Below are 14,100 nucleotides of genomic sequence, written 5' to 3'. Positions count from 1 at the left end.
TTTCCATTTTCATCCTTTTAAAAGCAAACATCTTTTGGCGCCCGGTTCCAAGTCTTTTTATCATCTATTTGATGCTTCTTCCTTTCGATAGTATTTCGTCAATTTTGGTCCGATTGTGTTTACGTATATCTTGAGTGTTTAGTTTAAATATTGTTTTGATAATTCTGCTAAATCTATTTATCTCTTGGATTTTACAGTCATTTCCAATATTTTCTTAATAGTTTTTTTGGTCTTTTCAGATAGTTTTCTTAAATCTTGTTTATATATATATATATATATATATATATATATGTATATATATATATGTATATATATATATATATATATATATATATATATATATATATATATTTATATAATATACACATAACATAGACACACACACAAAGGTATCGTATTCTTACTGGAGAATGCTATTCCTTAGCTTTTAGTTTATACCCCAAGAAATGTTGTAGAATCCTCCCTCATTTTCTGTACGAAAGGTCACAATTGAACCTAAGCCCTGATCTCATATGTTAATCCTGTAATATAATTTTTTTTTTAAACATCTGACTAATCTTGAATCATTGTGATTCCGTCGATATCACTAATAAGATGAAAGTAATAACTCCAATGAAGTCTTTTCATTTTCCCTTTCGTAATATTAATTAAGGGCCTCAACGTTGTCTAGATGTAAGAGGCTAATAATGGTCTTGCATAACAAATTGTAACATCGTTTTGAATAGTCCGCCTGCAGGTAGGGACTTCACATTCAGCTCGTGTGTTTATGACACCCAAGATTCGATGCGGTCCCTAATCTAAATAGCCTTTGCCTACTATACTTATGAGAACTTCCCTCCTCTTACCTTTTTCTTGCGACGACCTACTGAACTGTGTTATCTTCCTAAATTTAGAATGCGGTAATGTGGTGGCTTTCACCCTGTGTTCCTCGAAGTCGTTGTCCCTGGGTGGCGGTGAGGCACTACTTATACTAGCCCGTTCCTTGTCACTGTTTCTCTCTTGCTCCGACTCGAGTTTATTGTCATCGAAGGAGGAATGTGTTGGGTCATGCTCGATATGCGTTCCCCCCGGACTCAGTTGTAGTCCGAAGTCGAAGAGAACTGTAGGAAGATAATGTTCTTCAGTGTAGTAGTCGCAGGATTCGAAGTTCCCCAAAGGAGACGTGGTCCTCGAAGGTGTTTGTTGACTAATGGTTAAAGGTTGGTCCCGAATCGGCTGTCTGGGATCGTCCCGAGCGAATAATTTGTTTGATCTTCCATAAGCAGATGGTTCTCCTGCCGAATCTCCTATTGGAAATGGGGTGTATGGGTGGGTGTCCCAATTTGGCCGTTTTGCCATATTATAATATTCAGGCTGCGATATGGCCAGGACCTTGAAATTGTTTTCCATAGGTATTTGTAACACTTGAGTTCACTCTAATGCAATATTAACAAGGGCTTAAAATGTCATTACTACATTTCCCATTAAATTCATGATTTGCTTTTTAAAATTCCCATTTTGCATAGAGCTGAGGTTTACTCTTATATTCAGCATAAAATATAAGTTTCGTTATCATTAATAGCAAAACGTTTTAATGATTGTAAGTTATGCCCTTTAATCAGTTTTCAAAGAAGAGAAGCGTCAACCACTACACTAGTTCGGTCTCAAAATATTACTGAATACGTATCCGAATTGGGAGGCGGTACGTCCTGAAACGTTTTCTGACTGAGAGTTGCCAAGTAGTCGTCTCTCTTCACTCGAACCTCTTCTAGAATGTTTACCCTCTCCACAAAGTCAGCATTACATACTGCAGTGGCCTTTCTCGATATCAACATATATATATATTATATATATATATATATATATATATATATATATATATATATATATATATATATATAATTATATATGTATGTTTGTGTGTATGTTGCAATTTTGCACACCACTTCTTTATTTATGAACGGAAGATCCTTGAAAACTCGTTTGATGAAAATTTATATGACCATGACACCCAGTTTGAAAAGGAAATACATAATCCGGTATGAACCAGCATAGTTGATTTGTCTTAGACGGGTTAATTGTAATAGATTTTATACACATTACGAGCGTGTATGTACTGTTTGTATACAATTATCTATGTGTTTATTATACGAGTTACAAAATATTGATCGTAACTAACATATTTATAAAATTACTGTTACATAGAACAACTGCATGCAGAAACTAATAAAGTGATTTAATACACCTAGATAATAATACTGTATGTGACCAATAAAGGTAACTAATCCACCAGCGATCACTTGTACGGACACACCGGTCACCGGCATAGGGATTCCCAGAAGGTTCCCCGACCCCGGGGTAGACAGGTGGTACAATCATCGGCAGAGGTTGTCTCTTGAGGGCCGGCGTTGGCCTTCGGAATAATGGAAAAATTTTGAACAAGTATTGCTGGTTTGTAGGCTGTGAAGAAGCCGTTTTACACACACACACACACACACACACACACACATATATATATATATATATATATATATATATATATATATTTATATATTATATATATATATATATATATATATATATATATATATATATATATATCATCGGCCGTTACTAATCCACTGCATAACAAAGGGCTCAGACATGGCCTTCCACTTCCGTCTGTTTATGGTATATGCCAGTCCACACCCGCAAACTTTTTTAGTTCGTCAATCCACCGTCTTCTATTCCTTCCCATGCTTCTTTCACAATCTCTAGGAACCCATTCTGTTATCCTTTTAAGTCCATCTATTTTCTATCATTCTCATTATATGTCCTGCCCATGTCCATTTTTTTTCTTACATGTTAAAATATCCTTTACTTTAGTTTGTTCTTTTTCAAGGCATGTACACTCATAGCACCTATATATAAAACAAAATCACCATTCCTTTAGTAGAAATTGCACCGGAAGGTATTATTTCTTTGGTTCTCAATAAGTCTTTTGGAATGAAAATGCTAGCCTTTCGCATTTTCAAAACATATATATAGTTCTCTAACTGATCAACTGAACATTCCAACTGCTGAGCTATAAACTCTCTCTCTCTCTCTCTCTCTCTCTCTCTCTCTCTCATATATATATGTATATATATATATATGCATATATATGTGTGTAAATATATATATATATTATATATATATATATATATATATATATATATATATATATATATGTGTGTGTGTGTGTGTTTGTGTGTGTTAACTAGCTAATGGAAAAATCAACAGAATGTGACAAACCATTATGTACGGCATTTATAAACTGTGAGAAAGCTTTTTATTCTGTCAAAACATCATCAGTAATAAAAGCCCTTCAAAGACAAGGAATAGATGAAAATTGAAGCACAAAATGGAACCTAGAAGTGATAGCTGTTCCTTTTACTTCACAAAAGAAGACAAAAAATTTTGAAATTAGGGTCATTCTTCAGCAGTTGACAGGAACTCAGCTAGTGGACGCCTCTCCAAGAGCTGTTGAAGGAACAGCTGGAGGAGATCTTACTCTTAGCAATTTCATCCCTCTATCTACCTTCTCTGCATCATCTTCAGAGAGATCAAATAAAAAACAGCAGCTTATAGGGTGGCAGCAGAAAATATCGAGTGTAAGTGAAGTTCAGATGTACAGTCGATCATTTTATGCAAATAATTCAAAATACAACGACTGGCATGGTCTGGCTAACAAACTGAAGAAGAAAGAGGCATGGAAGAAAAGAATCTTCACATTTATTCATGAAAATGATTATCAGTCAAGGATGCATGAACGGGCATCAACATCAGAAGGGCTGGAGCCAGAAGTCCTGGAGCAAAGGAGAAACAACTCTACTGTTAGGAGGGACAGCAACGATAGTGTTGATCATTCCGAGCCAATTTTCAAAGCCAGGAAGAAAACCGAGCCGAAAAAGGATACCATTGCAGAGCATCAATATTTTTACATCATGGCTGATTTGGCACCACCTGAAAGCTTGGGAGATAGCAGAGCATATGAGGTAATTCTTTGTGCATTGCGTTTCGACATTTTGCGTTTCAATGTCAATAGTCTTCTCACCATAGCACCTGACTTCAGTAAGCCAAACACCAAGCCTTATAGGTTAGAAAGTTTTGGCTCGGACAATGCATTCTATAAATATAGCATTAGCCTTTTGTCCCACATGCGTTTTGCTGAGGACAAGAAGAGGGAGCAACAAATAAAACATCAAATAGAACGTCAGCGAATCGAAGGAGTACAATAGAAGGTTGGATCAAACTGGGATGATGATTACCTGAAGGATGGGGAGCCTCGTCTCATCGTTAATGGAGAAATTGGAAGAGCCCATGACTTTGATGATGCTGATAAATTTTACATAAACTATATGTTGCATCTTCCCCCGGGATGGAAGATCAACAAGGGATCAGTAGGTGAAGGTTTTACACCTGCTTTCTCCATGAAGTTTGTAGATGATATACAGACTGCTCACTATTCTACTCCTTTTGTGATTGATGTCACCCGTTCAAAATCAGGTCGTGATTGGCCAGTACTATTACTATGCTGTTTCTCAATTGACTGGTGGGACAGAGATCGAGATGAAGGCTATGCAGCTTTTGTTCTTCCATTGCCAGAGGAGCAGGTGAACGAAGTTGAGGAGGATAAAGAAAATGGTGTCCATTCTGTTTTAACATGGAGACCTGCTCAGACATCCCCATTTTCCAAAATGCGAAGATACTTTCTAGGAGGATGTCAGCTCTTGACCGATTCTTCCTATCTTGTTGTTGGAGCAAATGCCAAGAGAGGGCAGGCAAGTAGTCTTGGGTTCAACACAATTAGTAGTGGTGCTATAGAATTACGAAAAAGCTCGATACTTCAGACAGGTGATGTTGATATGAATCCCTCAGCTGTCAAGGGATTACATTCATTCACGTGGCAACTCTCAAATCATGCATCTCTTAAGGCATAGGCATTTCAGCGATCTTGGCAAAAGTTAAGAGCTGCTAAACAAGGTTTACTATAATTAGCTTTTGAAATTACCATTAAAAGTACAAAACTTGGTAAGTTTCTAGATTTCTAAGTGGTAAAATTTGTGACCATCCAAGTAGAGTTTTCATAGCAGATATTAAAAAATTGCCTCTAGTCATAGTAAACCTTAAAGTAAGTGAGCTTTGAAGAAAGATTTCGATTGGTTATACTGTAATGATAGTTACTCCCTTTCCCATTATTGTTGGAAGTAACAAGACTTTGCAGAGTACAGCTGGATCTAGGTTTTGTTTTAGACAAAAAAAAAAAACTTATTTATTTTTAGAAGTGTATATGTAAACCGTTACTATCCAAATGCTTCTTTGCTGGTTATCGTGCTTTATACCAAGTCCTGAATTCCAGATTTTATATCTCATTGGTGATGTCATTGGTGGTGATTACCCAGCAGGTAAAGTTACGCAACATAAGGGTGTCGTCTTTCATTGTCTGTAGCTTGCTGTTATGGCACCTTTTTGAATTGTATTAAAAATTTCAAAATGACCCATTGATATTCATCAAAAATATTTTTACAGATGACAAGAATCTCAATAGGTGGGACTATGATGATGCCATCAGAACCTCAAAGGGTTAATTTTGACCATTTAGGAAACTCAAAGGAATATTTTTTTACCAGCTCTCGTGGTTTTCTGGAATTCTTGTAGTGTCCCTTGAATGAAAAGTAAATATGGTCGGAGGAGATAGGAATATAGTAATTGTTCAGTGGCTACCTTCCTCTTGGTAAGGGTAGAAGAGAGACTTTTAGCTATGGTAAGAAGCTCTTCTAGGAGAAGGACATTCCAAAATCAGACCATTGTTCTCTATTCTTGGGTAGTGTCAAAGCCTCTGTACTATGGTCTTCTACTGTCTTGGGTTAGAATTATCTTGCTTGGGGCACACTATTCTATCTAATTTCTCTCCCTCTTGTTCTGTTAAGGTTTTTATAGTGTATATAAAAAATATTCATTTTAATGTTGTCACTGTTCTATAAAATATTTTATTTTTCCTTATTTCCTTTCCTCATTGTGCTTTTTTCCCTGTTGGAGCCCCTGGGCTTATAGCATCCGGCTTTTCCAACAAGGGTTGTAGCTTAGCATTTAATAATAATAATAATAATAATCCTATGATATAACTCTTGAAGATATCTGTAAAAAAGTACAACTATCCTAAAACTTCACAAAGATAGTGAGATAATGCCAATTGAAAAAGGAGATAGACAGGGAGATACCATCTCTCCTAAATTATTCACTGCATGTCTTGAATAAGTTTTTAGGAATTTAGATTGGGGAAATGTAGGAATTTATATTAATGGGGGATACCTTCACAACTTAAGATTTGCAGATAACAATTTTCTTCAGTGAATTATAGGAGGAAATGCAAAATATGATAGAAGATGTGAATAGAGGAAGCAGAAATGTAGGACTGTAAATGAATAAGAGTATAACTAAGACAATGTTCAATGAAAATGCATAGACAACTTATAGAGTGATGGACGTACCTCTAGAGATTGCTAATGAATTTACGTAATTAGGACAAGACCGTAAGTGTTTTCCAGGACATGAGACCAAAATAAAAAAGAAGGATAAGTATGGGATGGTGAACTTTTAGCAAAAAAAAAAAAAAAAAAAAAAATGAGATTATAAAATATAAAATGCTATTTTCTCTAAAAGAAAAAGTATTTTATGAGATGGTCCTACCAGTATTAACATGAGCATAAAAAACTCGGAGCCTCACTGAAGCCTTAGAATATAAGCTAGTTACAACTCAAAGAGTTATGGCTAGAATAATGATGGGGATAACAATAAGAGACAGAAAAAGAGCAACATGGATACGGGAACAAACTAAAGTAGAGGATATTCCAACAACATGTAAGAAAAGGAAATGGACAAGGACAGTATATATAATGAGTGACAGATAATAGATGGATATTAAGAACAACCGAATGGGTCCCTAGATATCATAAAAGGAACAGGGAAAGGAATATTAGACGACGGATTGACGATCTAAGAAAATTTGGTGATATAACTGGCATAGAAAGACCACAAACAGACGAGTGGAAGAGTTCTGAGACCGTTGTCTTGCAGGGGACTAGTTACAGCTGATAATGATGTTGATGGATATATATATATATATATATATATATATATATATATATATATATATATGTATATGTATATATATGTATATATATGTGTATATATGTATATATATACCTAAATATATATATGACATATATATATGTGTATATATGTATATATGTATATATATATATATATATATATATATATATATATATATATATATATAACTTTCCCTTCAAAATCCGATACAAATTCCTACACACACAGAAATGTCCTCCTCATCTTCTATCTACCCCTGTCGCAATATTATCTTTTACTAATATCTTCTCGCCTGAATGCTATTATTATTATCACCTGCTGTAAAATATTGTAGTTCTTTCTCATGCAGTCCATGTTTAGTGCACATATTGCTCAAAGCAACTAATGGCAACAATTTTAGCCTTTTATTAATCATTTGCATTTTATCATGATAAAGAGTTCAAACAATGTCTTTATAAATTCTCTACCTTGACCTTTCTTATTTCTACTCTTCTATGTTTCCTGCAAGCGCTTTATTTCTTTATTTTTTTTAGGGCTTCACCAATTGTATGTTCTGTTGCAATCCTACCATTTCCGTTACATTTAGATCAACCACTTATTTGTTACCTTTGTGACAACCTCACCCACCCGAAAATATGAATTGCCTAATGATTAATTTCGTTGTTTTCGAGAAAAATTCCTCATTTTTTTTTCTTTTTTTTTTGTAAGTTTTCCTTCAGGATATTCTTGGCATCTATTTTTTTTTTTGGTTTCTGTACTATATTTCACCCGTTGAGATACTACAGCTAGGGAGTTATTATTATTATTATTATTATTATTATTATTATTATTATTATTATTATTAAATGCTAAGCTACAACCCTAATTGGAAAAGCAGGATGCTATAAGCCCAGGGGCCCCAATAGGGAAAATAACCCAGTGAGGAAAGGAAATAAGGAAAAATTAAATATTTTAAGAATAGTAACATCATCAAAATAAATATTTCCTACATGAACTACAAAAACTTTAACAAAACAAGAGGAAGAAAAGCTAGATAGAACAGTGTACCTTCAAGCAAGAGAACTTTAACCCAAGGCAGTGAAAGACCATGGTACAAAGGCTATGGCACTACCCAAGACTGGAGAATAATGGTTTGATTTTGGAGTGTCCTTCTCCTAGAAGAGCTGCTTACCATAGCATAAAGAGTCTCTTCTACCCTTACCAAGAGGAAAGTAGCCACTGAACAATTAAAGTGCAGTAGTTGACCCCTTGGGTGAAGAAGAATTACTTGGCAATCTCAGTGTTGTCACGTGTTTGAGGACAGAGGAGAATCTGTAAAGAATAGGCAAGACTATTCGGTGTCTGTGTAGGCAAAGGGAAAGAACCGTAACCAGAGAGAAAGGTCCTATGTAATACTGTCTGGCCAGTCAAAGGACCCCTTAACTCTAGCGGCAGTATCCCAACGGCCGGCTGGTGCCCTGGCCAACCTACTATCAGGTCCTTTGACTGGCCAACAGTACTACATTAACACCAACCATATTGCGACGACTATTTGATACCCTTGACAGTGAGGCATTTGTTGACTGAATGCCCCACTTACAGCACAGAAAGAAATAGATATCTATTTGAGGCTCGGGGTGAGAATGGCAGGTTCATCCTTGCCAAGATTCTTGGACATGATGTGTCGTACAATGCTAGTGGCATTTTTAAATTTATATCAGAAGCTGGTCTTCTTAATGCTATTTAACTTTTATAACATTTACTTTTCTGGTTTTAATTGAATATTCTTTTAATCGTTATGTATAATAAACGATATCGGCGTCAATGACCTTCGATGTCAGGATGCCAGAGAACTTCAAATCATTCATTCATTCATTCTCTCTGGTTACGGTTCACTTTCCCTTAGCCTACACATACACCGAATAGTCTGGCGTATTCTTTACAGATTTTCACGTCCTCATAGATCTGACAACACTGAGATTACCAAACAATTCATCTTCACCCAAGGGGTTAACTCCTACACTGTAATTGTTCAGAGGCTACTTTCCTCTAGGTAAGGGTAAAAGAGACTCTTTAGCTATGGTAAGCAGTTCTTTTAGGAGAAGGACACTCCAAAATCAAACCATTGTTCTCTAGTCTTGGGTAGTGCCGTAGCCTTTTTACCATGGTCTTCTACTGTCTTGGGTTAGAGTTCTCTTGTTTGAGGGTATGCTCGGGCACACTATTCATCTTATTTCTCTTCCTCTTATTTTGTTAAAGTTTTTCTAGTTTATAGAGAAAATATTTGTTTAGCTGTTGTTGCTGTTCTAAATAATATTTTATTTTTCCTGGTTTCCTTTCCTCACTGGGCTATTTTCCCTGTTGGAGCCCTTGGGCTTATAGCATCCTGCTTTTTCAATCAGGGTTGTAGCTTAGCAAGTAATAATGATAATAATATTAATGATAAATATGTATATATATGTATATATATATATTATATATATATATATATATATATATATATATATATAATGTGTTTTATTGAGTTCTTAAATTATTATTGTTATCCCAGGTGTTATTGATATTATTACAGAGAGATAACGAAAATAAGATATAATTATTAATTCATAAATATTGTTTAGTTCCGTCTCACTAGGATAACCTGCGATATAATTGACTGGAATGACTTGTTTGTTAGATCCTGTTTTGAAGATATCTCCGTAAGATTTGTTCTTATAAAAAAAGACTGTGGTTTGTTTGTTAGACATCCCGGTACGATCAATCGTTAAGTCTCCTATGGCTGAATCCCTAGATAAAATGGTGTTCAAACCGATTTATCGTTGAATCCTTCAAGGATAGTCTTGTTCAGAATGAATCCCAGAGGGAGTTTTCGTTGTTTCCTACAAGGAGTTCGTTGTCTAAAACGTATTCAATTAAAATTTTCTCAGAGTCCTCCAATGGAAGTCTAGACAAGAAATCCAATTATGCTTTATCGTTGTATCATCCAAGGTATTTCCTCTTTATAAGTAGAATTTTTCCATGTCTCCGAGATATTTTCTGTTTATAAAGAAATCCCGGTTAGGTGTAATGTTGAGTACCTCCCAAGGAATATCTTGTTTATGTTAGCTAGTTCAATTTTTCATTGTCCACTTCAGGGAAATTTCTTTTTTGTTGAATATCCAAGTAGATGTAAGACACGTACGATTTATCAGTGTCGTCCTTGGGGACTATGATTTGTCAAAAAGCCCCCGTCCGGGGAAAACCTCCAGCCAATCAAGACAAGGGACGTCCAAGGAACTTCCCCGTTTTATAAGACACCATTGGAGGATTTTCTATGATTTCTTTCTTATTAGAGATCTCAGAAGAATTTATCTTTTATGATACAGCCATTGTAAGGATGTTTCTATTTATAAAACATTCCGGTAGGATTTATCTCAGGACTACAAGGGATTTTTGTTTGCTTTAAACAAGGTATTGTAGGTAATGCCCTTCTGCATTGTTTTCAGGCTTTATTCCACAATACTGTTCAACGTCTTCAACCTTGTTATTTGAAATATTCCGAATGACTCTGAATAATTATGAACTGTTTCTAGGGAGGGGGGCGTTAGCCACCCCGTTAGGTCATTATGTGGGTAAGGACACGGCTTGTAGGTCAGGTTAGGGGGTCGGAAGTTTGGGTTAGTAGTTGTCCATTTTTCTCGGCGTGTCCCCATAAACTACAAACTTTTAGAATAATACAAATATCTCCCAATTGAGTACCGCATTCGGGGAAGTTCATGAAGGTTTCTTTAGAGCAAACTATTCTTTGCCTACCACGTGACACAGTGGCATTAATGATAATGTTCTCATAAGCTGTTGGTCATGCACTTCAGCATGGTGGCTATTATTAGCTATCTATTCTTAACTGTTTTTATCACATAAGGTGATGCATTAACAATAAAAATGCGACTAATGTCCAAATGTGATTTTTGATAACCGTTCTTCATTGTAAGGGTGAGTCACAGTATTTTATCTGAACCCCGACAATACTGAGGAAGTATTCAATTAGATAACTGATAGACACGTGATTTCTTGCACGTGGTATAGTGACACATTGTTTTGAACATGTTTTGTTTCTGTTGTACTGTTGTGACCAAATGAATAGAATAATAATACCCTTAGTCATATAGTTGAATATCTGAAACTGTTTAAGTGTCAACTTTATGCAAAAACCCTACTTATTGAATAGACTTATATGAATCGTACTTTATATATATATATATATATATATATATATATATATATATATATATATATATATATATATATATATATATATATATATATATACTCACATCAGAAAGGTAGATAGAATACCTAGGTTTGATGCAACTAAGCTTTTAGAAGAAGAGCACAGAGAAACATTTGCAATTGAATCTAGGAATCGATTTGCAGTCTTAGAGACTTTTAAGAGACGAAGAACAGATAATATGGAGAATGGTGTGATATTAAGAACATATATCAGTCAGTTGGTAGTAAAGTCTTGGGACACACAGTTACAAGGAAAAAGCCATGGATATCAAATGATACTTGGGATAATATAAAAAAGAAACGATGACAGAAATTGATTGTTGAAAGATTTCATGGAGGTAATGAAAATTACAAGGTAGAGCATGCTAAGTATTCCAATATTGATAGTGAAGTCAAAAGAAAAGCTACGAATGACTGGAGAGAATATTTACACAGTAAAGCAGATGAGGCTGACAAAGCTATGAATTCAGGAAGTGGCTATGGTGTAAGAATTGCTCATAGAATTATAAATGAAATCTCGACCTGGGGCAAAGAAGAAGCAAATACCCATCAAAAAGAGAAATGGATCTATTATAACAACAGAAAATGAAGAAAGACAACGTTGGATGGAACACTTTAGTAAGGTCTGAATAGGAGATATGAAAGGAATAATTTGATTGATATACCTGAAGCTAATGAAGACCTTGATGTGTCCATGAATGAATTCAGTGTGTTTGAAGTTGAAAGTATCCTCAAAACACTAAAGAGATGGCAAGCCCCTGGATACGATGGAATAACTGCCGAGATGATTCTGGCCGATAATGAAGTGACTCCTAGACTACTTACAAGACTATTTTGTAGAATGTGGCATGAAGAGGCAAACCTGATGAATGAGAGGTAGGAGTGTTGGTGAAAAAAAAAAAAAAAAGGAGACCTGACTGATTGCAATAATTACAGAGGCATCAAACTTCGTCTGTTACTATGAAAATATATAGTATCATTATTCTAAAGAGATTGAAGAGAAAGATTGATGAAAAGCTGAGAGATGAACAAGCAGGATTTAGAAAAGGTAGAAGGTGCACTGACCAAATTTTCATTTTGAGACATGTACAGCAATGCGTAAAATATAGAAATCCACTATTGATGGCCTCCGTGGACTATGAAAAAACCTTCGATAGCGTGCACTGACCAATTTTAAAGAGAATACTGCGTTATTATGGAATTCCTCTTAAATATGTAAATTTGATTAACTCTGTTCATGAGGATAGCAAGTGCAAAGTTAACGCTAATGGAGTCTCATCAAATTAATTTCTAGTGAACAGTGGAGTACTCCAAGGGAATGTGTTGTCACCTATATTGCTTATCCTCCCCATGGAGATGGTGGAAAAGGATTGGACTGTATTGGTTATAGGAATTTAGCAGACCTAGAGCTTGCTGATGATGCTGTCCTTGTTAGCAGAACACTGCAGGATTTGCAATGCTTGCTTACCAGAATGCATGAAATATCCTACGAAATTGGGCTGAAGATAAATAGAAGAAAGACAGAGATGATGAGAACGGAGTACACAATGGAAGATGAAATATCATTTAAAGGAGAAAGGATTAATGATGTAGAATCATTTAAGTATTTAGGAACTATGATCTCCAATACAGGGTCTTTAGAATTAGAGTTTAGGGAAAGATTGAAGAAAGCAAATCAGACAATGGCTAGGTTAAGTAAAATTTGGAAATCAAATCACCTGAAATTACTTATAGGAATCAAAATATATATCAGTTTAGTGAGATCGTTGTTACTCTATGGACATGAGTCATGGTATGACGATGAAACAATCTCCAATAGATTTAGTAGATTTGAGAATAAAGCCCTCAGAAGGATATTGGGAGTTGAATGGTAGGACAGGATTAGAAATAAAACTATAAGAAATTACTCGAGTGTCATATGTGGATAAGATCATGATGAGGGGTAGATGGAGATAGTTTGGGCATGCTGTTCGTACTCCCCGAGAGAGATTAGTTCACCAAGCGTTCAGCTGGGCTCCACAAGCCACTAAAAGAATTGGAAGACCCAGGCCTACATGGCTTAGGACTATGAAGCGCGAAGTAGATGATGAATGGAGAAGTATTGAATAAAAAGCTCAAGATAGAGACGACTGGCGAAGTCTAACCAAGGCCCTTTGCGTCAATAGGCGTAGGAGGAGACGATGATGATATATATATATAAATTTATATATATATATATATATATATATATATATATATTATATACTGTATATGTATAATATATATATATATATATATATATATATATATATATATATGTATAATATATATATGTATAATATATATATATATATATATATATATATATATGTATAATATATATATATATATATGTATAATATATATATGTATAATATATATATGTATAATATATATATGTATAATATATATATGTATAATATATATATGTATAATATATATATGTATAATATATATATATATATATATATATATATATATATATATATGTATGATATATATATATATATATATATATATATGTATGATATATATATATATATATATATATATATATATATATAGTTGGATTCCTACCGGGAATCGCAATTTAAGTAAAAATAAAATAGTCAATTCTTTATGTGGTAGCTTTCGTCATAACTTCTGTCATCTTCAGCCTATCTGCAATTGTTGTTATGGAAAATTAATAAAAATTATTATAAATACATAATTAGGAATATA

The 14,100-nt window shown here is 34.5% G+C and overlaps 1 protein-coding gene and 1 pseudogene across 1 annotated transcript in view; one reads left to right on the top strand and one right to left on the bottom strand.

Moving 5' to 3' along the window:
* LOC137630672 (uncharacterized) overlaps positions 1–1,667 on the bottom strand; it is a 112,752-nt gene extending 111,085 nt beyond the window's left edge. The window contains exon 1 of the mRNA XM_068362292.1: positions 846–1,667. Coding sequence (XP_068218393.1) covers positions 846–1,389 — 544 coding nt within the window. The 5' untranslated portion in view covers positions 1,390–1,667. The remainder of the gene's footprint in view (positions 1–845) is intronic.
* Positions 1,668–3,361: 1,694 nt separating this feature from the next.
* Positions 3,362–4,994, top strand: LOC137630218 (tectonic-like complex member MKS1; annotated as a pseudogene).
* Positions 4,995–14,100: the final 9,106 nt, after the last annotated feature.

The sequence above is a fragment of the Palaemon carinicauda genome, chromosome 38, assembly GCF_036898095.1.
Source record: "Palaemon carinicauda isolate YSFRI2023 chromosome 38, ASM3689809v2, whole genome shotgun sequence".
In the NCBI taxonomy this organism is placed as follows: Eukaryota; Metazoa; Arthropoda; class Malacostraca; order Decapoda; family Palaemonidae; genus Palaemon; species Palaemon carinicauda.
Note: the sequence above shows the minus strand (reverse complement) of the source record. Positions and strands in the feature narration are given on the sequence as shown.